The sequence below is a fragment of the Phascolarctos cinereus genome, unplaced genomic scaffold (assembly GCF_003287225.1).
Source record: "Phascolarctos cinereus isolate Bilbo 61053 unplaced genomic scaffold, phaCin_HiC Scaffold_1;HRSCAF=81, whole genome shotgun sequence".
NCBI classification, from domain to species: domain Eukaryota; kingdom Metazoa; phylum Chordata; class Mammalia; order Diprotodontia; family Phascolarctidae; genus Phascolarctos; species Phascolarctos cinereus.
The window spans coordinates 269,909,592-269,937,254 of NW_027555514.1; the positions used below are offsets into that span (position 1 = coordinate 269,909,592).

The following is a 27,663-nucleotide window of genomic DNA, read 5'->3' on the forward strand; positions in this document are numbered from 1 at the left end:
CCAACTAATTCCTTCGCAGGGAAGAAAAGTCTTTTTTGGCCAATCAATTCACTGAAGCAGGTTCCTAAGCTGTAATCTTGCATTAATTTTGTTTGGGTAAAATGGGGAGAAAATCTAATACCTTTTTGTATTTCCCTTTTTCTGTCTTCTTTCAGGAAAAGAATTTAATTTCAGTATAGATGACCATGCAGCATGCAGTTCAAGTAAGTAATCTATGTTTACCCAAAGATACAATTGCAGTTAAATTCTGGGCATAATGCAAATTGAAGTATAAAATTAAGTCTCTTTCAAATAATTTCTGAAATTCTTCAGTTTTGGTAACTAGTTTTTAAAGTTGTTTTTTAATACTAGTGATACTGTGTGGTTTTCTGGGTTTGTCTTGTGGGTGGTTTTTAAATTTTGTTTTTATTTTCTGCCAAAAATGGTTTCTGCAAGTTTCAAAAAATAGCCCAAGGTTAATAGAATTAGCTCACTTACACTAGCCCAGCAAAAGATGGATATAGTCTTCAATTTTTTTTCACTACCCATTCATATATAAAAGTTGAATTGATTTTTTTCATTCTGTGGGAAGTAGGAACAAATATTAGGATTATTGATCTAGAACTGAAAGGAACCTCAAAGGCTACTTAGTGCAGCCTCTCGTTTTATGGAGGAGACAGGTGCAGGCTAGAGGGGAAGTGACTTGCCCAGGAATACACAGAGGGTGGCCATCACAAGTAGCATTTGGACCTAAGTCCGGACTGGAGAGCCAGCACTCTTTCAGCAACACCACACAGTGGAGAGAACTACTTAAAAAAATCAGGAATATAAAAAATACACACATGGAGAGAATTAATGGGGGGTGGGACAGGATGATGAAAAATGTCCAGTTTGGTTGGCATTCAAAGTTGGGGTTTCTATAGTTATTTTTAAACCCAAACAAGACATATTCTTTCCCATGGTGTAAGTAACACAGAAAAATATTAGGTCTTAGATAAAAACACTTCAGAGCTCCTCTTGGAACTGTCAGACAAGGCTTAGCTGCTATTAAAGCTTCGCCATCTCCAAGGTGGAGTTAAATTTCTTTCCTCTTTGATGGCCATAATAACAGCAATAATTCCTATCATTTATTGAGTGTTTTAAGGTTTGCAGAGCACTTTATGTATATGCTGTACCGAAAGTATCCAAAAGTGGAGATTTGTCTTGTGTAAATAAAGCTTTCATTATATTTTAAGAAGACATAAAAGCTTTTATTTTAAGATTATAACAAGAAAGACAAGGTTTCTTGTTTTTGTTTTGTAACGGCAAGTTTATATCTGATACAGTTGTTTGGTCCTAAGTGCAAGCCCTGCACCTTTGCTCCCATTTTTCCTTCCCTATCATGTGGAGCTACCACTTCTTTAATAGTTAAAATCCCTATGGTCCTGTTTTCCAGCCAGTGCTTGGAAATTAATGACAATCTTTCAGAGTCCTTAGTCTTGATTTCCCCTTGCTATCTTATCTCCCTTTCACTGTCATGCTCACTTTTTAAAGCTCTTATTTATTCTGTAACTGACCTGATCAATGCCTCCTAGCCCATTCTATCAAGTTTCAGGAATTTGCCATTTCAATTAATTCTCAGCTCTGTTTTCATTTGATTCTTTTCTCCTCATCACTTCACTGAAATTGTTCTTATATATAACTCCAATCACTTCTCATCCAAGTGTAATGATCCTTTCTTAATTTTCAGTTTTCTCTGTTGCTTTTCTCATAATCTTATGCTCCCCTTTTCCTCAAAGCTGACCTTAATTTCCATAGACCCAGTGCTTCTCTCAAAGCTCCCTTAGGTGTGTCCCTTGGAAGAACCTTCTGGGAATGCATTTTCCTAAGGTTTTCTTCTTCTTTTTTTTGTCACTTTTTCTACTGGATGCATTTGATTACTTGATCTCTTCATGATTTTTTCTATAAACATACAACCAATTTTTGTGGTTGATTTTCAGCTATGAAATTATATTGAGATTATTCTTTCCACTTTTCTCTTATTTCAGCTGTGTGTGATAATCTGTAAAAGTCTGAGAGCTAGACAACACACATAGCCTTTAAACATACATTTTTCATTGATAATATTACGTGTTTTAGAAATATTAGCATCCTGCTACATAGTCTAGATAATTCTAAAGGCAGGACGTTGTGTTTTGTTTGTAATCCTAGGATTGACTTAAGAGACATCTTTCTATAATATGATGAAAACCAGAAATTTACTTTGCTGAAGTTTAGTCTATCTTCTCTTATTTTCACAAATGCATTATGAAGTCAGTTATGTCAAGAACCTATGGTTTCATGGATGTGAGTACTGCACCAAAGCAGATTACAACCCTTTTTAAAATTTATAGCTGGAATTCTCAGAAATACAATTATTCAAAACAACTGTAAAGGACTTATGATGAAAAATGCTGTCTATCCCCAGAGAAAGAACTGATGGTGTCTGAATACAGATTGAAGTGTGCTTTTTTAAAACTTTCTTTATTTTTCTTGGGTTTTTTTGTCTGTTTTCTTTCACAGCATGACCATTGTGGATATGTTTTGCATGACTACACATGTTTAACCTATGTTGAATTGCTTAGCTTCTTAGTGAGGAGATGGGGAGGGAAGGAGAGGATTAGGAACTCAAAATTTTAAAAATGAGTGTTAAAAATTGTTTTTATATGTAATTGGGGGAAAATTAAATACTAAATACATAGAATTTAAAAAAAAATTTCCAGCTGGAGAGACTTGCCTGTGGCTCAAGGAGTGTTAGAGGTGTTCACGAGTGTTAGAGGTGAGCTTTGATCCCAGGCAGGTCTTTCTGAGTCTTCCCCCTTATTTTACACTGTTTTCACATGTTGTTTTAGGTAAACTCACCTTTTTGTCTCATGCATACTTCCTTTTCACACACATTAATTTTCTGGCTAGCTCTGGCTGGCTCCCTTCTGCCTTATCCATGTGGTTGATAAGAATAATACTGGTGAACACATTCAGCCAAAGCAGATATTAGCAGGAGGACATTCGAGCCTGGAGATTGGAGGAGATTGAGTCAAGATCTAGCCCTTGAGAGGAGAAGGGAGGGGTGGGGCCAGGGCCAAGCCTAAGGCAGTGAGTGGTGTCAAGGTTATCTAAACTGGGCCTAAATGTCCGATGCACAGTAACAGTTTGGCCATGTCTATATCTTTGCTGTATTCAGAGTGAGGTGATTATACAGCATTCAGGAGAAGGCAAGGCTTTGGTCTTTAACCTGAATCTAGCTCAGATCCCCTATGCACTATTGATTTTGTTCATGTTCCTGAATGACAGAGTTCACTACATGTCTCCTTTTGTTTGAGATTTTTCCCTTGGTCTTCCCATTTCCCTTCTTGCCTTTTGTCGTGTGTATTTTCCTCCTTTCTTCCCTTGAGATTTCTCCTGTTTCTTCTCAGAGGATGCCACAGACTGATTTTCTTCTGTGTTTTTATTAACTGTAATGGTGCTGGGCCTGCCAATTTGGTGTGGTAGTCTTTGACATAAAAGTATTTCAAACTACATTGTCTCATACATATACAGGACTTTTATGTTAAAAACCTATTTTAGATTAATGTATTGCTTTTGGACAATTATAAACATGACTGCCTCTTTTAGAATTTCAATAGTTTTGTACTTTCATTTTATAAACCATTTTGTTCATTCAAAGATATCTAATAGCATTTAAAATTTTATACATGTGTAACCTATAGCCTAGGAATTCCCCAAATATCTGGGCTCACATGGACTGGATCTGATCCTGAGGGCTTTTCTCCAAGAGGAAGCATTTCACTGTGTTAAATTTAATACATGCTTAAAAGAACTCACTGTGCCTAGCAGGAGTTCCTGGTTTCATTTATGTAACAGCCCGGGGATGGTGGTGCAATGCATGGGAATGAGGTTCTTGTGGGGTGATCATGGCAAGGAAGCCGAGGCCTGCCAAGGCTAGTAGCAGCCCTGTAGCATCCCGGGCTCCTTTCTTGCCCCGTCCTCCATCCTTGCTTGTGCCATTTTTCTACTCATTCTTTTCTAGCTCTTCTCATGCTTGCTTCAAAGGGAAGAAGGTTCAAGGTCATGCAGATGTGAATATATATTTAGGCACATATGCTCTGGAAGATCATTCATTTTAACAAACCTTGTCATTGGCTCTGCTGGCACCTCCGGGAAAGGCTGAGGAAAATGAACAAAATCTCAATCCCAGTCTCCACATTCAGTCACTAATGCAAACAGCTCAGGCTGATGGCCCTCAGGTTCTATATCACAGGTTTAAATACCATAGATACTGAAAGTGGGAAAAAAAGCACCCAGAAGCTGCCTGTGCTAATCATTCATTTACCAATGAAGTGAAGCCTGGAGGACTTGCTGATACATTAGGTGATGGAGTCAAGATCCAAAAAAGTCTCAGCAGGGCAGACTAATGGACTGAATTGAGTAAGATGAATATCAACTTAGAGTCTTGGGTTAAAAAAATCCACTACAGGGGCAGCTAGGTGGTGCAGTGGATAGAGCACTGACCCTGAAGTCAGGAGGACCTGAGTTCAAATCCTCAAATCCAGCCTCAGACCAAACACTTGACACTTACTAGCTGTGTGACCCTGGGCAAGTCACTTAACCCCAATTGCCTGAAAAAAACAATTTCAGAAGGAAAAGCAAAAGGCAGAACTAGACAGTAGGGCTTAGACTTCTACTAGGCAATAAGGTCAAAATGAGTCGGTCATTTGATGTGACAGCCCCAAATACTGTTTTTATCCTTGGCTATGTTAAGAAAGGCTCAGTGTCCAGATGAGTGAGGTGATAGTGCTGCTCTGCTCTGCACTGGTCACACCACATCTGGACTTTGACAGTCTACCAGAAGAGAGCAGCTGGGTGGGTAGTGGAAGGAGGGACTATGCCTTAGAAAGACCCTTAGAAAGATGACCAGAGAGTATTTAGCATGGAGGATCAAAGACTTAATGTGGGGCATGATAGCTCTCTTCACTTATTTGAAAAGCTATTTATCATGTGGAACATTGGTTAGACTTGAGGTTTTTTTCCCAGTTGTATCCCCTATCCTTTTCTTATTATTATCCTTTTTTTCTTTCTTGTTAATGAATTCTGATCTTTGCTCTGACAAAATGGTGGTCTGATTATAGCCAGACATCTGTTTCAGGGATAACTTCCAGATCAATAACAACTCTTTTCTTACCTGAATGAATGAATGAACGAATCATTTATTTAGTAGTATGTACAAACAGCAAAGCAAGACGGTCCCTGCTCTCAAGGAACTCGTACTCTGCTGGGGGAATTGGCACATATGGAAAGTTTCAGCTGCCAGTCCTAGGGAAAGGTCCCATGGTCCTTAGGGGGAAGCAGCAAAACAGATGGTAATAAGTCCTTTTTTCTAGTATCATTCCCACTGTAAAAAACATTTTTTCCCTTTTTTCTTTCTTGTGATGCTTTTCCATTCTTTCCACATCCGACACTTAAACTTCTTTTCAGGAAAAAAGTATTTATGATATAAAGATATCTTTGTGTTGTCTACAAGTCTTTAAGCTTCTCATCCCTTTTCCTAAGCCATGGTTTCTCATGTATTTCTCACCATCTTCATCTTTTCTCATGTTTGCTTTGAGATTACCAAGTATCGAAGTGAATGTTGGTTTAATTTGGAGGATTTCATCACAATATACCTCTTTGTCCACAGCAACCATTGTTGGTGCCTAAGCTGCATTTGTTTTTATGGTGTTCTTTTTGAACATATTTAGCAGTAGTACTGCAATATATGGTGATTAAATAGCTCATTTAGTAATGTTTTTTATTGCCTTTGGACTTTCGATAAAACTCACTGCCCCAATTTCTGTGTTTGCCTCTCTATGGATTACCCATATATATACACTATCTTTCCATTAAGCCATTATTTCTTTCTTCTGGTATAATTTATGGCAGGAATGTCAAGATGGATATGATTCAGATCCTGCAGCATTATATACACTTTTTAGTCATTGGGCAAGTGTCTTTCCTTTAGAGTTATCAACAGTCAAATTAAAGTTTAATTTACCTAATAATTGTGATTCTTAATTCCTTTTGCCTCCTTTTCTTCCACTTTGCTGTCATTACTGCAAAAGTAGAAGTCTGCCTTGAAAGTCTGAGTACCATTTAATATTTTTCCTTTGTTTCAAGCCAAAAATATCATTACTTAGTGGCCCACCTGCTGGTATTGTCTCTCTGTGTTTAACCTGACTAGTTCTTGGAAACCAGCCCCCACTTATTGCTAAGGCCATGCTTGAAACCTTTCTATCATAGTATAACCTGCCAGGCTTTTGGCTTCACTGGGGTAGTGTGGCCCCAGAATGGGATTTTGTGAAACAGTTCAAAGTCTAAAATAAGGTATCATTTCCTAGCCCTTAGAGCTATCCAAAAGGAGAATGGACTACCCCATAGGTCTCGGTTTCCCCTTTGCTGGTGACGTTTTCAGAGGCTGGAAGATAGCTTGGTAAGGTTGTTGTAAACAAGATTCTTGTTCTGGTTGGAGGGACACTGTCTGAGGAGCCATCGTTTTTGGAGTTACTTCGAATCTGTGGCTTTCCTTACCTGCTTTGGAGTCACCTAGCCCAGTCTCTTTGTTTTCCCTCATGTTGTTCTGTTAGAATGTAAGTGACTTGAGGGAAAGGATGGTTTTGTTCTTTGTCTTTGTATCCCCAGCATTTAGGGCAGTTCCTGGCATATAATAGCTGCATAATCAACAAATGCTTGTTATGTGGCTGTTTGACCCTAAAATTGGACATTATGAATGAGTACCTAGGGTGTCCATTACTTTCTTTTCATTTTGAAAACCTCATTTGCTTACCTAAGAGGTTTTTTGTTCTTTGTTTTTTGTTTTAGTCTGTGTTTATATTCTGCCAATTTATTGCTCTTTGATTTAATTGGATCTCACTGGGTGTTTGTCAAAAAAGTGCTTTTTAAACCTTTAAGCTCAAAATAAATGTAAGCTATTACTTTAATAAAGAAAAATGTAGGAAGGCCTTTCAGTGTTTTTTTGTAACTTTTTCTATTATATTCATTCAAATAACTAATCTTTTTTCAGGTGTGGTTTGGAGATGATCTTCCTCTAAGCCCCCGAAGTCCCCTCACTCCCCGACATGGGCCAGGTTTGGCAGACGTTTGCCAGTATGATGAATGGATAGCAGTACGCCATGAAGCTACTTTGGTACCTATGCGGGAAGATTTGGCGATCTGGCTAAATGGTTTATTGGGTGAGGCTTGAGATCCTTTGTTCAGTGAATTCTGAGAGAAACATGATATAAGTTGCCCTGGGTGTATATAAGTGTGTGTGTGTGTGTGTGTGTGTGTGTGTATTTACATGCCCCTCCCTATGTGTGTGTTCATACTTGGGCACATACACACAAGTGTTAGGGTTGAATACTGAGAAGAATATGTTATAATTGATGTGGTCAGCATGTTCAAGCCAATAAAATTTAAAATTAATAGGCATTTACAATGGTAAATGTTTTAAAGTAAATCTATGTGCCCGTTTTTTAGCTTCATGCTTTTACTATTATTCTCTTTGCTCATATGGCCACCATCTTAGTTCAGGCTCCTATCATCTGGACCTTATCCAGACCTCTGTAATATTCTTCAGATTGGTCTTCCTGCCTCAAGTCTCTCCCCACTCCAATCTATCCTCCATTCAGCTGACAAAATGATTTTATGGGGCAGCGAGGTGGCACAGTGGATAGAGCACTGGCCCTGGAGTAAAGACGACCTGAGTTCAAATCTGGCCTCAGACACTTCACAATTATTAGCTTTGTGACCCTGGGCAAGTCACTTAACCCCATTGCCATAGCCAAAAAAAAAAAGTGACAAAATGATTTTACTAGTGTAATAATGATATGCTGAGTTCTCTTTTTTGCTTAAATTTGGTGTCTTTGGAAGAATCCTCATTTTTAAGTCTATTTTTAGGTGTTGATGTCAAGGCAGAAAGATTATTAGAAGAACTTGATAATGGTGTCCTTCTATGCCAACTGATCAATGTTCTGCAAAACACAATTAAAACATGTTGTGATTCTGAGGAACTAGGGGTGAGTCACATTTTTAAAAAAATTTGTAATAATGTTATAACCTGAATGTTAACTTCTTTTCACTAACCTATTTTAAAATGTTTATTTAAGAGTACCTGTCAGCAGAGATGGTCACAGGTTCTAATTTACTACTGTTTAAGGCTCTCTGATCCCCAGTCTCTTTTTTCACCCTTATGTCTTAACTATTTCCCTAGCTATTATATATCCTCCACTCTAGCTAATCTGGGCTATTCCTTGAGTGCTTTCCTGGTTGAAAAGAGTCACAAGATGATCACTGTGTCTCTTGGGAAAACAAAGCCGGGCCCCAGTGGCTCCAGAATGTATTTTCTGGTAAATTGCCCCTTTTGGTTTATGGTATATGTATATATTCATTTTAATAAAATTAACTCCATTCTTATATTCTTTTACTTATGTGGAAGGAATTCAGATAACTTTTGAATTAAAAAATATATAATTTCCTCAGATTTACTTTTACCATTCCCTCTGTTTAAACTGCTCTCTCAGTTTACAATGTTCACTCATGATTTTTATACTCAGCCTCCAAATGCCATTTTCTCTATGAAGCCTTCTAGAAGTGATCTCTCCCTCTGAATTCAGTTCAACAAACATTGATTAAGCTCCTATGGGCAAGGCTCTGAAAATACAGTGAATAAAAATGGTACAGGCCCTGTCCTTAGGGATTTACAGTTTTATTGGGAGATTAGACACCTGCCTAAGTAACTGTAAGGATGGGTCAGAATATGCCAAGTGCATCAGAGGATCCGGAGCCAGGAGAGATCTGGAGCAGGAGGGATCACTTTTGGAGTGTGTTTGAGGCGATGTTTCATGGTGAAAGTGGAAATGGAGCTGGGCCTTCAAGGGTTTAATGTGTGGTGACGTGGGAGGAGGCCATCCTAGTCACTAGGGGTGGGGAGTAGCCTGAGCAGAGAGGCCCGCTCTGGTCAGACAAGATCAGAGAATGGCTGGAGGGCCAATGCTTAGAAGGTGGAAAGAGAGTGTGAAAACAAAGAGTAAGAACGAAGTGGATGGTCATTGGAACCAGATGGAGAAGGGCTGTAAATAGCTGGATTAGGAGCTGGCATTCACCCTGTCATGGAGCCCTCCCGAGCAGGAGACAGGAGTGATCAGAGGGAGGCAGACAGCTTGGCATCGTTGTCCTGCGGAGTTAGAGAAGGGAGACACTGGAAGCAGGGAGAACAGCGAGGAAGCTGTGCCTGAAGTCCTGAGAGGAGCTCATGGAGACCCGAGCACGGTGCCGGGGCAGGTGGTGGGAGTGAGAGCACTCTGGAGATGACAGGACTCGGTCATGTCTCCCTTAGCACTCATTACCTGCTACCAAGGTCACCTGGGCTGAGGTCTTAATTCTCTTAATAGAGTGTAAGCTTCTTGAGAGTACGCCCTTGGTCTTATTTATCTTTGTACCTGTGAAGACAGGAGCTAGTGTGGTGCTTGACAGAGTAGGCATGTGGGAAGCAATTGTTAAATTGGGTGTATGATAGGCTTAATTATTTTTTTATTCTTTAAGTCTACGACAAAACTGGGGGGAAAAAAGCTGAGGGCACATTTCATCTCCTTTAATCAACAAAGGGTTGTCTGAGTTAAACTCAAGCCACTTTCCCTGGCAGAATCCATCACCAGGAGTCTTTTGAAATTGGAAGTGTCTGTTTTCAGAGCTCTTAAATTACAGATTACCTGTCATCTTCTCTGATCACCTCTTTGAGAACTGAAGGACCACTGTACTCTTAGGACATGAAGAAGAATGTCCAAAAGGCTTCTGGTCTTTTTGAATGATTGTGATTTGAGAAGAAACCTATGATTTCCTGGGTGTGGAGACTCATGCAGTGAGAACTCCTTCCACTTAATGGAGGCTGGCAACTTGTCTGTTTCTTGGAGATTTAGAAAATTTGGGGCACCAACAGGACAAGTGACCTACCCAGGGTCACTCAGTCAGTGTGTCAGAGACCAGTCTGAACCTAGGTCTTCCTGACTTCTAGACCATCTTTCTCACTCCTGTGACATATTACCTTTTAGTCTGTTACTCTTTTCTGCTTTTGAAAAGATTTCCAGGGTCTTAAGACACTGAAGACAAGCTAGGAGAATCACATAAGGCACTACTTTTCCTGGGAAGTATTTAAACAAAGGCTTTGTTTTTTTGTTTTGTTTTGTTTTTTATAAAAAAAAACTTGGAAAGGCCTTCGACATCATCTGGTGCTGGGATTCTTAACTTGTTGGATGTCATGGTCTCCTTTGGCAGGCTGGGGAAGCCCAACACTGCTCTGCTTTGGTGCTTGCAATCATAATGGAAGCAAATAGACAGTTAAAATTAGAGGTCAGTGAAAGTAAAGATAATATTTTCTCCATCGTAGTTCATAGACCCCCTGAAATCTATCCAAGGGTCTCTTTAGGGTCTCTGGACCCTGAGGGAAGGACCTTTGGTCCAGTCTCCTCATTTTACAATTAAGGAAGCTAAAGACCAGAGAAAAAAGTGATTTGCTCAAGGTCATTTAGCAAGCTGGTAGGAGAACCAGGCCTTCTCCTGCTAATTTTAACTGGGCTATTTTCCTAAGGAAACACTATAGAAATGAATAGATTGAAAGGAAACTAGACTATAATGAAAGGAAAATGAAACATAACAATTGTTTTTTCCAAATCAGTTTTATTCTATAACTATTTTATGGTTATGGTTAATATATTGAACTTTCTTTTTCAGCTTATAGAAATGTATGTCTATTTTATCCTTTTTTTGATTTCTACATATTTTTAATTTCCAGGATTTTCCAATGAGAAAAATTCCCTGTAAAAAAGATGCCCCATCAGGCTCCTTCTTTGCTAGAGACAATACTGCAAACTTCCTTCACTGGTGCAGGCGTGTTGGTGTTGATGAGACCTACCTCTTTGAATCTGAAGGTTTAGGTGAATATTTCACTGTTTAAAAGTTTGATAAACCATTTTTGTATCATTTACTTTCATTTTCATGCTCTAAATAATGGACTCAGATAGCAAGCCTTGAATCTCCTGAAAGACGTGGAACACAATGGGAAAATCACACAGGCTCAGAGTCACAGATATTACAGTCTTTATTGGTTGGCAACAATCTTCATCTGGAAAGCTTTCCACACACAAGACGGCTGGCACGCTTGAGTGAGCCAGCCTCAGAAATGTTCTTAAGTGAACTTAGGACCCTGTGTTAGGGGCTAACATTGACATCGAGTGGCACTATAGAAGGAGCATTACTACTTATTTCTCTTTACCTCGATTATGAAAATACCTGATCAGACGCTTGCCTGGTAAGCATCACGTGTCCTGCTCGTTGTCCAGATGGAATGAAGTCTCTGAGAACTCCTTTTGAAAAGTCGTTCTTTTCTACCACCCCCAGTTTGTGTAGCACCTACTGTGTGCCAGGCACGTGTTAAGTGCTTTGTTATCTCATTTGATCCTCGCAGCAATCCTAGGAGGTAGGTGCCATTGTCATCCCCATTTTACAGATGAGGAAACTGAGGCAAACAGATTAAATTACTTGTCCAGGATCATGTAGTTAATAAGTGTCTGAGACGAGATTTGAACTCAGGTCTTCCTGACTCCAGCCAGGCCCAGTGCTCTGTGCACTGTGACATGCCCAAGTTGCTAGAGATTTATTACTACTCAAGGTTTATTGATGTGGTTTTGCATTAACTTTAAATTAGCACAAATGTTTGTATGATGGCAAAGATGGTGTGATAATCTAATACAGGCTCATAAAGGACATTTTACCCAAATGTTTGTTTTCTTATGAGAGGGACAGAAATGAAACACAAAAGGTCTTTGGGTTTTTATCAAATTGTATCCACTTCTGCCATGAGGCCATGAAGGGATCCTGATCCTTTTTGACATCTTTATGGAAGACATGGTTTCCAGAAATCACAAGAAACAGCTAGTTCTGTCTCAGACCTACTTTTCTTCCTTTGAGAGGAAGCAAGATGAAGTTTTCCACTTTGTGTTCCTGGTGAGAATGCATTTCACCATGGGCCTGACATGATGCCTGTGCCATCTAGACGGAACCTTATCATGAAAATGGTTTCTAAGCTAAGTGCTTAGTCATTCTTGTTCTCTGAGGGGCTCCGAGACGTTTGGCCATCCTTTGTGCCTTTCTCTCTTTTGCCAGGGCCTTGCAGCAGCGCTGCAGTAGAGGAACAGAATTCTGAAGCCGTCCCCAGGGTTTTCTTGCAGCTGGAAGGAAGAGGCAGGCTAGGCTACATGTTTCCAGGAGAAATGCCCTAGTGACTAAGCTATTTAAGATTGCTTTCCATCCTCCAGTAGTAAGACTTACGGTTGACTACTTTAGAACAGTAACTTCTGTCTGGAAAATGTAAAGAACTCCAAGTCACAGACTTTCCTACCTCTCAAATGGGAAAGTATGCCAGCTAGCAGCAAGCCAACTCTTTTGCCATTATTGGATTAATATTTTAAAACTTTCCGTTACTTTTTAGTGCAAAATGAGAAAAGGATAAAAATAAACAGAGGTGAAAAGCTGAAAGACAGGGAAAGGGAAGTTTAAATTCAGGTTGGCCAATTTCCATTTTCAGTACAACTAGAGTGAGTTCTCATAGGCACTGTTACTTAAGCCAGAAACAAGGATCCTCTGCTTGACCTTACCCTCACATGTCACATTTGGAGAATGCACTTCATTTTTGGGGTTCTGTTTTGTTACTATCCCTTTGAAGTAGGTAGTTAGTATGAACATTCCAGAAAGTGAAAATGAGTCAGAGGAACCCAATCATTTGCCAAGTAAAGAAAGTTGATGCCACGCAGCACTGAGGTGTAGTTCTGGCTAAACCAGGTTAGGTCTTAGATCCTTGGGTTTTGTCCCCTGATAGCATTAGCCCCTGTGGAAATATAAACTAGCTGTGGTTTTAAATCTTGATTTCTTTTATATGCGAGAAATTTTGTAAGTATCAGGACACAGAGTTTTCACTGTTCAGTCTCCTCCAACCTTCCCTTATTAGACATATTTTATATTTGTGATAGAGAAATATTTAAAGAACACGAAAATTTCTGGTATAAATATGTGGATTATCAGAATACCTTACCTTCTTTCAGAGTTTCTTGTTACTTTTATTAAATTATGATCAGTATGATAGTGTCTTACTTTGCTCAACAAGTCAGTGAAACAGTTCAACAAACATTTATACATGGCAAAAATGAAACCATGCCTGTCCTTAGAGAGCTTACACTCAAGTGCTCTAGTGTTCTTTTTCACAGCTCTCTTCCATGCCAGAAGAAAATTTCACTTGTTTAATTTTGGACAGTAAAATATAACTTTTTTATTTTCCACAGTTTTACACAAAGATCCAAGACAGGTTTATCTTTGCCTTCTGGAAATTGGGAGAATTGTATCAAGGTATGTAATCAGTAAAATCTAGACTTTTGATGCTTCATTTTTTAAAAATAATTAGCCATTTTACTTCAGGGAAAAGGAGTGCAGTACCAGAAAATAAAAGTCATTCATTAGGACAAAGGAACTGAACTTCCTTCACAGTTACTTTTTCTCCTTGCTTTTTTAAAAAAATGCAATAAATAAATAAATGTCTTTCCCTTCAATGTCCAGTGTCATAATGAGTTAATCGAAGGTGTAACCCAAATGGCTTGATTTCTCTAAGCTTCACTCAACCGGATTTACCAGAATGACCTGAATATGTTATTTCTTTTCCCCCAAATCTGAGTATACCCTATAATTGTGTTGATCTTTGATCAGATCCTAAGGTGTTTTTTTCTCTCAAAAGAGCTTTAATTTTAAGTTTGTAGCCTGTATTTTGGAATGACTTTCGTTCATCTTTATAAAATAGTTCATGTACACACTGGGAAAAGACAAAGACTTACAGCTGCCCAAAGGGAAGTAAGTCCTCTTTAAATATGAAGGAGGTCATCCAGGGTGACTATGGGATGGAACCACTCGGGCCTCTCCTGGTTCCCAACTAATGCCCTCAAGGTGTTCCCCAAACTGATTCAGCAGATAGCAGGCTAAATATATGACGTTATGACGTGGAATATAAGAGTGTCTGAAGAATTGAACATGAATATCACACAGAGGACAATGGAGAGACACATGGTGGCTGTGGTTGTCTATGAACAACGTATAACCAGTGAAGAACTTTGAAGGAGTGGAGTAGAAGATGTCATCAGGGAAATGTATGATAGGAAGAGGAGATGTGACCAGGGTGAAAGTTAATAGACAGAGGGCCACCCTGTGAACCCTCATAATGTCAGAAGTTAGGAAACTCTCATCAGTCCCAATAAAATTATTTTATGGCATGTTACCAGGCCATTGACACCCTTATTGTGAATCTGATGAGACGTGTTTGATGCATTGACCAAGCGTTGTCTTTACATGACTCGCACCAGACTTTTATCTCAACAACCTTCTGTTCTTTTCTTCCCCCTCCCCCATGCTATCTTCCTCTTCCTCCACCAGATATGGGGTTGAACCACCTGTATTAATAAAACTTGAGAAAGAGATTGAACTAGAAGAAACTTTGCTCAATACCTCTGGGTCTCTCCTGCCAGACAGCCCAGCAAAGTCCTGCTGTCACCAGGGAGAGCTCCACGAAGCTGTAAGTACCAGCCATACCTTCCTTAGCCTGTGAGTGAGGCCAGCTTTATATGGCTGTTTCCTCATGTGATCCTTATCCTCAACTCCAGTCATGACTAGGGGTATGTCGTAATGACAGCTCAAGAAAGACTGCTGAAAGTCATAAACGTTGAGTAGTTCTTAGTCCTGGGCAAGACTTGATTTTGTTTCGTGGATTTTTGGGTTGTCTCTTAGTGCTTGATTCACAGGATAACATTATGAAAGAAATGACTGCTTATTCACTTGTCCTACCATTACTTTTGGAAAGTGGTCATTTTTAATTCGATAGACACATTTATGTAGTCTATGGTTTTAAAAATATCTGGTCTAAAAAATTCCTTACCAGAATATAAAACATTCACCTGTACTTACACAGTTCGTTAACACAATGAAACTAATAATAGTCAATATTAGTATGCACAGTGGTGAAATACTAGTGACTACTCATCATGGCGAAAAAAATTAAAATTACTTCTTTTAGATTCACCTTACTTTCTTTTAGGTTGTGGCCTAAAGTTATAATGGTTAAACATTAATAGTATTCAGATAGAGAGAAGAACTGGATCATTGATTTCAGTAGTATCCAGAACTCTCAGACACAGATCAGCTCGTGCTCTGCCATTTCTAGAGTTGGAGAGCTGCCTAGGTCTGGCATGGAGGGGTTAAGTGACTTGCCCTAGGGTCATGCAGCCCCAGTACACGTCAGAGACTTGAACCTACTATTTCTTGGCTTGTAGGCCCCTTCTGTACTGCCTGCTGCCCCAGCATTCAGATAGTTAGTCTAAACTAGTTTTCTTGCAGGAAGTAGAGGTAATTTCCTTCCTGAAGGGAATGAATCATTCTGCTTAGAACACAAAAAAAATCCACCCCCAAAATAAAAAAAAAAGTTTTTGTTTTACATATCTATCTACAGACTTTGTACAGTGTCTTATGTATTATAGCTAAAAATAGAAATTGGGCTAATGTTGATGTGAATAGCGAATTGTTATTAGCATTCTTTAGAGGCCTATTTTTAGTTATATTTTTAAGGTTAAGTTATGTAAGTCATGTAATAACTTGTTTTATCCTGTACCTTTTTGAGTGCTATTCTGTAAAACTTATTGTTTGAGGCTGGACCTCTCCTAGGAAACACAGCTGTGTTTCACACAACTTCTGAGACTTAAGCATATTGTCTCATAGTGACAGGTGGCAATAAATGAAATAAATGGAGGAAATCACAGTTCAGACCAATGACAGGTGTCTTTTGTTAACTAAAGTAAATGTGACCCTAATTGCTGAGTTTGGCATAGTGTCTATAGATATCTTAAGTTTTTCTTTAGCCATGGTGCAAGAGTAGATCTGAATTCACAGGCATGTGTAACTTCTAGAAATCAGTGTTATTACTTTATAAGTTTATCATCTATGTAGGTATCTGTACCAAAAGGAGAAATCCAGAAAATGTGACTTTCTCTATTTCCTTGGGAGCTTCCTTGTAGCTCGTTATCTGGGACCAGATCCCAAGGCCCTTAAAAACAGCCATCCAGTGTTGTTTTTCTCCTTAGGCACTTTTTAGTCTGATCTGGAACTCCATCCCTACCTGCTTTCTTAGTAGTAAATGATTTCTAAATCGTTTTTGAGTCTTCATATTTCAATTTGATTTCACCAGCTATTCACTACATTTGTTTGTTAACCTTCACTTTCAATACAATGCTGTTATACTGAGTCTTCAATTTTGGTTGAAAATTTAGGTTAAGCACATTGCTGAAGATCCTCCATGTAGTTGTTCTCATCGATTTTCCATTGAGTATTTGTCTGAGGGGCGCTACAGATTGGGAGACAAAATACTTTTCATAAGAGTAAGTACAATGTGGGGTGTGTGTGTGTGTGTGTGTGTGTGTGTGTGTGTGTGTGTGTGTGTGTGTGTGTATGTTGCTGTTGCTGCATACACCTTACTTTAGAATATTAACTAACCCTTAGGTTGTATTAATTATTTCTAACTAATTGTCAGAAGTAGCAAGGTGTTTTTGGGGGGAGAAGGGTGTTTTGGGTTTTTTTTTTGCGTTAAAAAATGGAATTTTGCTATAGTGACCATGGTTTGTTCACAGTCAAACACTTTTAGTGGAGAATAATGCATAGTTTTCTTAGGCATAGAGATGAATAGAATAGGACATTTTTGTCCCAACTCAACCAATTTAGAGTATCCTGTAGTTTAATAAAGACAACCAATTTGAAAGGCAAGAATAAAAGGGAAAGACAACACATGTAAAGATAAATTGAAATTAGTGAAAATAAAAAGGAAACAGGAGGCTTTGAAGCCTGTGTACCCTAAAGAAAAGACTGTTAATTTAAATTAGCCATGAAATAATACCTAAGCGCCCTTTGGTGGCCATGCCACATGCTTCATCTCTAGCTCTGTCTTTGCTTTGGATTTTTACTTTTGTCATTAATAAGAGGATCAAAACCTGGGACTGCTTGCATCATTGTCTGCTTTGTTCTAACTTGAAGAAATTTCTCCCCTCCTATATTCTCTTCTATTTCAAGCTTCACCTTTACTCTCCAACCTGTGTCCAGTTTCTGTATCTTCTTCCTTTCATTAATTTCTATTTTTATAGCCTTCTTCCTCAGCTCACTAAATGTTTATACACAAAAACACTCCCATCAGATGCTCTCTATTAGCTGAATGACTTTCCAGGTCTCGAGCTGGATGTGGAAATGGGCTTTGTGAAATGTGCAGTTTATCATGGCTGCTTCATGACAGGTGGCTGTAATATGCCTGGCATTTTTAAATTCACAATTTGATTTGACATGTCATACCAGCAGACCACCATTCTATGTGCAGTCAAAGAGCTGATATGCTTGCGCATCCTATAGAACCCATTCAGGATGAGATGTGAACCTCAAGATGTCTTTTTCCCTTTCTTTACTTGGGCAGATGCTTCATGGCAAACATGTGATGGTTCGTGTTGGTGGAGGCTGGGATACTCTTCAAGGTTTTCTGCTTAAATATGACCCCTGCCGAGTGTTGCAATTTGCAACTCTGGAGCAAAAAATCCTTGCATTTCAAAAAGGCATTTCTAATGAGAGTATTCCAGATTCACCTGCCAGATCCCCTGCACCACCTTTAATGGACCCAATGTCGGCTGTCAACATGATTCAGAAGCAAAATTCGAGACCCGGCACGCCAGTTTCCGTGCTGAGAGCTAGGGAGAAGCAGGCCATTAGCAAACGCCCTCAGTCTCCTGCTCAGGCATGTGCCACCCCTACACCGCATCTGCCCAGCTCACTAAAATCTGGTCACTCAAACTCTGGACGTTCTAAAGTACCAAATTCATCAACAACAGCTTCTCCTCAACATCTTACAAGTTCAAAAGGAGCACCAAAAAAACCATTGTCTCTTGCCCATCCAGTCAGTAAAAGCACCTCTTCCTCTGCTTCTTTGAAGCCTGCATCGAGTGTCTCTGAGTCTCTACGGAAACGTGTCTTGTCCCCTGATCACCCCAAAGTCAAGCACCCACCAGCACAGAATTCAGAGAGCAGGCCACCCCCTGCTCATCTTTCACAGAAGTCTTCTGTGCAGTTAAAACACAATTCTGTTTCTTCTAAGCACAGTACAGTGTCTCACTCAGCATCACCAAAGCCTCCCAAGCTTCCTGCAGCAAACAGCAGGCTAGGATCTAAGCCTTCCCCATCTCTTCAGTCCCCTGCAAAAATGACAAAATCTAGCACTAAAAGCACAGTGGAAAGACCAGCAATGGCACAATCTCAGCCACCCAGCAGAAGGCCGCCGGCAAGTAGAGTCCAGTCACAGAAGCTCAAATCAGCCCCTCATTTAAACCAACCAATTTCTGCAGCCTGCATTTTGCCTGTGAAAACAGCCCATGTGACCACCTTGCTGGGACCAACTGGTAAGAATGTGGCTTCTGAAACTAAAAAACCTTCCCAGAATAAGAACAAAGGTCTTCTGACAGGGGCTAACCTGTCAAAATCTTCTGGACGTACCCCATTGTCAGTTGTAAAGCTTTCCCAGTCTTCCATTAGAACACAGACTTCAGTAAAGGCCCCCCAGCCCACCACAAAGGGTCAGTCTTTGATGAAAACCCCACCCAAGAGTGGCAGGACCATGGCTCTGCCAACCAAGAAGCCCCTCTTGTCTGGGCAGCAAGCAGCTAGTGATGGGGAGAAGCCCACTCTGAAGAAAAAGGAAGATGACCATTATTTTGTTATGACTGGAAATAAGAAAGCTAGAAAGTAAATAAAAATGAGTCATGTTGCAGCAAGCACAGGAAATAAGAAAAGAATCTAATTTAAATGTTCAAGGTCTTTAGTAAGGTCTTTTTGCTTTGTTGTGTCTGAGTTTGCAGTGGTTAGCTGCACTGAGGAAGAACACAAAATACTGAGCACTGCAAAGAACATTGGCTTTGAGTAAGAAGACCTGGGTTTGAATTCTGTCTGTTATTTGCAGGTGTGCCCTTGGGCAAGCCTCAGTTTCCTCATCTCTAGAATGAGGGAATTTGGTTGGATCTTGAAGGTCACATCTGGCTCAGAATAAGTGGGCATTTTCAGCAAAAGATGGCACCCAGGAGCTTCAAGCTCCTGGCTTACTGTGACAGTGCCACTAATGGGAGTGGTATCCTGTTCAAGCGTTTCTGCTAATGTCTATATATGCAGGAAAGCCTGAAAAATTCAATAACACTACTGAAATTATGGCTGCGCTCAGTGTCAATCTATGAAAATGTCAGCTATAAGGTTGTAACGTGTCCCATAAGCAACACTAAGCCCTTGTCTGTAGCTTAATACTTGTATACAACAAAGTCACCCCTACCTTTCCTGTTCAGCATTGCCAAGAAGGCATCAAGCAGATGATCACTGTTTGTTAATGATTAGGCTTGGATTACTCTGAATTACTGTAGATTTTTAAAAACTATTTTAATTTTCTTGATGAATGCCCCCAGACAAACTCTGGATTGAACTCAGCAAATGCGTGATGTTACCACGAATAACATTTTACTACTTGCGCCTAATTTATTGGCTTGTGAATACTGTACTGTAGATAGGAACTAAACCTGGTTCAGTCTGCTATCTGCACATGTGCAGATGTTTTGTACTTTAGAAGGTGGATTGGTGTGCAAAGTATATTGAGAAAGTGGACTCAGTAGCTCTTAGAAAAATCCTAACAATTGTTTTAACACTGTTTTTGTTGAACTTCACAAGACGGGTTGACATTTAAAAAGGTGAATGTCAGAATCCTGTTGGATTAAAATCTTTAAAGTGAAAGACAAGAAATGTATTTTGAGTGGTGCTCCAAAAATTGTCTTTCAGAAAATATGTTTTTCATTCTTTAGAGAACTTAGCTTTGCCAATTTTAACTACATTCTCAAAGTTATGCATTTTTCCTCGACCTGGAGCAAGGCTCCCTTCAGTATTCAGGTAATCAATCAGTGTGACACGTTTGTTTCTGTAGCCCCAGCCCCATAGGAAGGAGATAGAGCTAAATCATGTCATGATAATAGACTAGAAGGTTGTGGAGCTTGTAAATACTTGAAAGTGTTCAATTTCTCAGTTCTAGCATATTTAAGGCACCATGCTTTTAGGATATTTTGTCTTTGTGGTGTTACATTGTATCTTTCCTGCAGGTTCTTATAGTGAATCATGACTTTTGTGCTTGGGATGTATGTTTAACTAAAGTCACAGTTTCCTTAAAAAAAGCAGAGTATACATTTTCAGAAACTTATTTTCAGTGGCTTAAATTGATTGTCAATATTCCGCAGTCTAGAAAGCCAGGAAACCTTCTATAATAAATAAGTGCTTCGTCTCTCAGATGCTTTTAATATAGGGGGCTATATAATAGGTCAGTTTTTGGAATGACTGTAATGTTACATGTGTGGTTTCAAATAATTCAATTCCAATAACATTTATTAAATGTCTCCTATGTACAAGACACTGTGTGAAGTGTTGGAAACTATAAAGACAAAAAAAAATTGTTGGTTTAAAAGGAATATTCACAAAACAGTTGGCCAAAGCCTACTGGTATTCAGGCAATTTGGGAAGAGCCTGCTCATCTTTTCAAAGACAGTTAACTTTCTCAACAAGAAGTTCATAAATTATTGCTCTTATTAATAAATTAAGAGCTACCAGTGGATGGAGAATTGGTTCACTGTTGACCCATGCTAGCAGTGTGACCCTGAGCAATCCATTTAACCATGAAGGTGTCGACCTGCAATGGGAGAGGGAATTTCCTTACCTGGGAGCTCCCAGTACCACTGAGATCACTGGTCTAGTCTCCGTCCCCATTAGTGAATTAAAAGTTAACGCACTTTTAAGAGATGAACAACTTGCATTTAAGAAGGACTTTTAAGTCCACACTGAGACCCAGGACGACATATCTTTACTAGTGGTCTTCTAGAACTTTCATATTTTTATATTTTTTCATTTTTGATATTTCAGGAAGCTAGGATATATAATATATACACAATTCTGCATACTAAACTAGAGAATCAGAAAGTTCTCTTGGCATCTAACATCAATACATTAAAAGAGTTGGGCTGGATGGCCTCTGGTCTCCTTTCTGCTCTGGATTTGTGATTCTCTGATCTGGAACAGGACTGCCCTGGAGTCCACAGCTGCCTCATCAGCATGTAGAGATCCCCTGTAGCTCCTAAAAGCTGGATCAGCAGAGCACAAACGTAGTCAGGTGCTGCCAGGCCTCCACTATGGGCCTGGCAACAGACTCTGTGCTTATCATCTGAGGACCAGTCTAGCAAAGTTTACCAGACCAGCCATTGGGAACTGTTAATTACTTGGCTTGTGCCAAGCTCTTGGAGACAGTCTGCTGTATGATGTAGATGAGCTGTGATATGTATCATTGGTGAAAACCCACGCCAACCAAACCGTGGCTCCAAACAAAAGCAATGTTTCTTAACCATTGGCTGAGTGTAGTAGTGTGGCTTATTAGATCTGGAGACCTCCCTCTTCAGCTATTCTCATGGCACACATCTATTAAATTAGGCATTGTTTTATCCTGCCCCAAGATTTTAACCACCTAAACCAGTTAGTTTCCCTAAATGCCATCAAAATGTGTCCCAGAGAGCTACCTTTTTGTTATATTTTTCAGTATCTGAAAGTGTAATATTTTTATTAGACCCAGATGGCCCAGAGGTGAGGAGGGTGAAAGAATATTATTTTCAGAGTTGCATTTGGCTATTTGATAAAGTTTGAGTGTACAATTCAAATTACCAAAGTTCTTGGAAGAAGCAATCATGTCTGATTTGATTTTGAAAAACAGTGCAATAAGTTTTTAATTACTTGCTGCATATTAGTAATGTAATGAATGTGTTAGGGAGAACTTCTGAAGAAATCATGACACTGCTTCTTTTTAAAAATTGTTCGGTCTTGAATAAGCTGCTGAAGTTAATACGAGCATTGATCCGAAAGGACAGTGTTAACTGTCTACAATACAATCATGTATGTGGTGTTTGTTGCTGACTAAAAGAAAAATCCTGCATTACCAAAAAGATCCGACGTTCTTATGTCTAATTTTATGAGGATTCAATACTTGACTCTGGAATCACTTATTTATATTGGTTTTGTTTTACTAGCACAACTTACTTTAAGTATTAAACATTCAAGTATTAAAATATAAAAACCTATGCCAAGTTTTAATGTTTTTTTTTTTAAATGTGTGTTTAGGTAAATGGGCCACTTTTAGGTTGCAGAAACACTTTTCCCCTTTAACATATATTGCCAAAGTCCTGACAACATGAGGATAATTTCAGACTGAGTGATTTTGCGGGGTGAGTCTTCCTTTCATCTGATATTTATGTCACAAGCCCTGTGCTCCATTTTGTTACAGTGCCTATCTATCATGGATCACTCCAGAGGCTGCATTCGCTATGTGACTACTCCTTTCAAGTAAGCCACAGACTGGATGTTGTCTGTGTTGATGACCTAGCTTGTTAGTCAGGAGTTTAAGGTGGAGGACTGTCCATAGTAAGGGTTGCCAGCAGACATCCCTCAATCTTAACCTTGCATTACTTTAAAAAAAATTTAAATTCTACCTGGCTAGGCTGGTTTCTTTACAAACCTTTGAGAATGCCAAGCCATATGTCCATGTTTTAGTCATACTGTTCCTGCTGCCCTAGCACATACATCCTCTCAGCCTCCTCTCCACCTTTCCAAAATCTGCCCGTCAACATCCATCTCAGGATCCATGTCTTTCAAAGCCTTTCCCAATTACTTCAGTTCATACTGGGCGCTCTCTTCTCTTCCCTCTTCAACTGATGGGCCAAATCCAGAAAGAAATGAATTAGGGATATGCAATCATTCATTGGGTTCAGCAAAGCTCCACAAAGACACAGTGGGGGCGGTATGGTTAGATAAGAGTCTGTGTGGGAAAGACTACGGGGCTTTAATGGAGTGACTACGAGCTCTATTTGCCACCATTTCAGTAGCCAAAAACATAACTTTGATCTTAGCATTAAGAAGAACATCGTGATATGTCTCACTGTTCCCAACCTTGTGCAGAGAACATCTGGAGTGTTGTGTTCAGTCTGGATGCCACCTTTTAGGAGAGATGCTGACTCACTGAAGCCCATCCAAGAGGAGAGGGGTTGGGACAGTCAAGATTCCTTAGACTATGCCATAGGAGCAAGTGAAGAAATCTTAATTACCAGAAAGTTCTGTAAACTCACATTTCAGCTACTCCTACAACACATCTTCATTTTGGTAATTGGAATTTAAATTGTAAAATGTTAGAGCTGAAAGAGACCTTGAGAGATCCTGAGATCTCAGAGGAGACTGAGGCTCAGGGGTGGAAAAACACTTGCCTAGGGTCTCAGTAAGTGGAAGCCAGTTGTGACCCTAACTGAAGTTGGCCCAACACCGTTGTGTCCCAGTCAGCTCCATTGTCAGCACAGAGTACGTCACAAAGCTGGGTAGCATGCTTATCACCCAGATACAGCTAGGGATACCTGTCATGATCAGCATCATGTAACTGGCACAAGCAGTGGTCCCATTCTTATATTCCCTCTGGTGACTTAGTATGAACTTAAGTTTATGGTGATTGCTTGGGATTCCCGCCACAGAGATCATTAGCCACATACCTAACCCTAAAGTCCAGGCTTTCTTCATGTGTAGAATAAAACATATCCCTTAGCCTGGTGACATGAAGGGTAAGAGGAAATTATTTAGGATCTCATCATTGTATTTCTTTGTGAACATAAAAGAACCAAGAAACAACACTGTCTGTCCCTATGACAATGATTCGAGTTCAACATGACAGTCGCAATGGAAAACCTCTGGATAACATGTCAGCTAGATAGCAAAACTCTTCTCTTGACTTCCATGGCAGCCTCCAGACATCTTTCCTGAGCTTAGTGTAGTGAATTGTTCGATGATCATTTAGGTCAATGAACCTTAAGTTTATTCCCTATGATGACTGATTTAAGGGGTTTGTCAGGGAAGATGGGGGTGGGGAGTGGAAGACAGGACAGCAAGAAGCCATCTTCTAGTATTATCTGAAGAGCTGTCATTCTATTTGGCCTCACAGGGCTGAACCAGGAGAAATGATTGGAAGTTCTAAAGAGGCAAACATGGGGTTGAGATGACCATGAAGGCTGTCAACAATTAAAGAGGAATCAGCTGCCTTGAGAGGTGGTGAGTTCCCCATCTTTGGAAGTCTTCAAAGTAGAGGCTGAACAACCACTCATTGAATATGTTATAATTGGGATTCTTTTATGTATGAGTCAGGCTAGGAAGTTGAGATCCCTTCCAAATCTAAATTCGGTGATTATTTGAAGTGCAAAAAAGCTAATTTAGGCTTATTAGGAAAAATTCCTATTAGTAGAGCTATCTGAAGAAAAAAAGATGAGCTGCCTTAGAAGGCAATAGATATTTTTAGATTGAATGCTATTTCATATGTGCCCTTGCTTCTAACCCTACTACATTTGAAATTTATTCCATAATTTCTTCATTCAGTTGCCTTCCATTTTACTCTAAGTCTTCCTGAAGAGATTAGGTGACCACCATAGGGCCTGGACTATATGATCTGTGAGGTCTCTTATTCTGTGTTAGAGTAACCAGTAGCCCAAGTATTCCCAACAGGCTGGCTAAGTCAACTTTAGCAATGGTCAGCAATCAGATGTTTCCCAATGAGCTACTTAAAATACTTTCTGTGTTTACCTTATGTCCTGGATTCAGTAACTGAGGCTATAGATGGTGTCTGGAATGGTCACTGTACCAGCCAGTGTTATGAACAAGACTGATTATTGTGGTCCAGTCAATGGTGGTGAGCCACACTGATCATCGATGTAGGGGAAATGATGTTGTGCAGAGAGCCCATAGTCCAGTTCTCTAGGCCAGAAAAATATTGGAACTTGGCCACTACACTGAAGCATCATCTCAGTTTATCTTCGATGAATGCCCTTGGGAATTAAGTCATTTGGTGTGAACGAATACCATAGCATGCTTAAACCAAGTGTATCTTTAGAGACTGGTTTGGCTTGTTTTGCTGTGTTTTCTTGGGGCTCGAAATGAACAACTGAGGTTTTATCATTTCACAGAACCCTAGACCTTAACAGGAACCTTAAGGACAGCTATGCTGTAACAGGTGATTAATGTTCATGTTTGGGTCAGATTAAATGACCTCTGCAATTCCTTCTAATTTGGGTATTCCAGGCTTCTGGGAGCTCATCTAGCTCTACATTCCCTGCCTCAAAATTTATTTTTCCTATCTTAGGAAAAAGTTTTACTCCTTGACTTGCTTTATTTAAAATTAATTTTATTTATTTGAAAACTACATTGTTTTAACTGGGTGTGGGGCAGGTAGACTGAGACAGTTCTTAATTCCACTTGGGCCTCAGTTTCCTCATCTGCACAAGGAAAGCACTGGACTAAATATAAATAGCCTCTACTGTCCTGTCAAGCTCTAAATCCTATGAATGAAAATGACAATTCCTAGAAATCAAAGGCTGATAGGACCGTGTACTATAGAGACCTCTAGTGGTCAGAATCTGGTATTGAATTGCCAGTTTTGCTTCTACACCTACAGCTATCAAGACAGTGTGGGATAGTCCTAGAAGTCAGGAAAACCTGGGTTTGTGTTTGTACTGGCCATATACTGTGACCTTGGATACATTGCATAGCCTCTCAGTGTCTCCACGCACCCCTCTAACACTATAAATTACAAAAGTTACCATCCTGCATCAGTGGAGGGAGTTTCCATATGGGAATCCACTCATCAGGGAAAACACAGGTCCAGACTAGAATTTTTTAAAAAGGGTATGTTAGACATAGAACCATAGACTATTATGAGCTTAAAGGGACTTGTGATCATCTAACACAGCCCTCTCACTTTACAAATGAGGAATATGGCCTAGAGAGATTAAGTGAGAGAGCAGGTGGTAGAGTGGACAGTGTTGGACTTGGAGATGGGTATATCTGGAGTAAATCCTATCTGTGACCCTCGTACTTTGAAAAGTCTTTAACAGCTTTCCATGCTTCTCAGTGCTCCAGGCTTCTGTTGAACAGGTGCTGATCTATATTTATATCATGCTGATCTATAACAATAGAGTTACTTGACCCAATAATATTAATCAACAAGCATCATAGGTCTGGCCCTCTGTCTCCCAAGAAAATAATTACTATGACTTCTCCCCAGTTTTTTCAAGAGATGAATCAATACTTGCCTCTTTGACTTCTCTCTGTTTCTTTTCCATTCCTCTCTTTTGCAGATTCCTGTCCTGTCCAAGATATAACCTCGTTTGCTAAGTCAGTGGTTATTTTCTCACCTTCATCTTCCTTGATCTCTGTATAACATTGATGTTGATAAAACCAACCCATCCTTTAAAGTCTTGGTTCTCTGACATTGTCCTGATTCTGCAGCTCTCCTTCTCTGATTCCTCTTTTTCCCTTCAGTCCCCTAGATATAGGCATTCTTCCAAAATTCTGTTAGTGGCCTCCTTCCCTCCCTTCTACTTTCTCCTGGTGATCTTAACCAGACTGTCCCTTCAAATGTCCTCTCTTTTTGAGTGACTCCCAAATCCAAAGCTGCAGTTCTGATTTTCCTGCAGAGCTCCAAATCCTTATGGTATCTCAGGTCCCCTTCAGCCCTAAATCTGTGATCTCATGAGCCTATGTTTCAAATCGCCTGATGTTTACAGCACCATTGTTCTCTAAGTCAAGAATCCTCAGTTATCTTTGAATTCTTTGTCCCCACTCTCATCTGCCACCATCTGGTTCAATCACTGAATTCCAATGATATACCTGTCAAATCCATTCTGTGTTCCAGTTACATTGATTATTTCAGACCCTTATTCTCTCTCCTCGGGATTTTTGTTAGAGTCTATTAGTGTTCCTACTTCCTGCTTCTGTCAAATAAATTTTCCTAATGCACAGGTAATTAATAATATCAGTCTCAGTAATGATAATAATAGCATATATAAAGTGCTTTAAGTTTTGCAAAGCACTTTACATATATTATTTGATCTTCAAAACAACACTGGGAGGTTGGTGTTATTATTATCCCCACACTACGACCTTGACTTAATCCTTGAACCTCTCTGAGTCTCTATGCCTTATCAGAGACAGTTCCTATATTCCTCAAGCAGAGATAATAATACTTGCACTACTGAGCTCATGCACTATCTTATCTCCCTCATGGGACTATTGTGAGGAAAGCAATTTAAAAACCCTAAACCAGAGTTCCAGGGATCTGGCATGTGAACAGAGAGCTTTTCATAACATCTTACCACATGGTGAGGCTGAGGGGCCTGCTTTTTGGAGAGTTGTGAGGATGAGCATTGGAAAAGCTGAGAGAGATACTTGGGCGCAAACAGAGATTCTGTAACTGTCTCCAGTTGGCTACAAAGGAAGGGATGCCATCAGAGGTTCTCTGCACATGTTTCTGACTCCCGAATGTTAGTAAGGCATTGATAACAATAACAGCTAACATTTGCATAGGACTATATGGGTTTTATCAGTCAGTCAATAAATCTACAATAAGTAATTAAGTGGTTACCATGTCCCAGGTACTGTGCTAAG

The 27,663-nt window shown here is 39.6% G+C and overlaps 1 protein-coding gene across 1 annotated transcript in view; it reads left to right on the top strand.

The window, feature by feature from the left end:
- The window catches only part of GAS2L3 (growth arrest specific 2 like 3), a 40,289-nt gene extending 18,015 nt beyond the window's left edge, over positions 1-22,274 (top strand). The window contains exons 2-9 of the mRNA XM_020982320.2: positions 156-203; positions 7,052-7,220; positions 7,927-8,045; positions 10,817-10,958; positions 13,359-13,422; positions 14,494-14,632; positions 16,377-16,484; positions 17,561-22,274. Coding sequence (XP_020837979.1) covers positions 180-203; positions 7,052-7,220; positions 7,927-8,045; positions 10,817-10,958; positions 13,359-13,422; positions 14,494-14,632; positions 16,377-16,484; positions 17,561-18,880 — 2,085 coding nt within the window. The 5' untranslated portion in view covers positions 156-179 and the 3' untranslated portion in view covers positions 18,881-22,274. The remainder of the gene's footprint in view (positions 1-155; positions 204-7,051; positions 7,221-7,926; positions 8,046-10,816; positions 10,959-13,358; positions 13,423-14,493; positions 14,633-16,376; positions 16,485-17,560) is intronic.
- Positions 22,275-27,663: the final 5,389 nt, after the last annotated feature.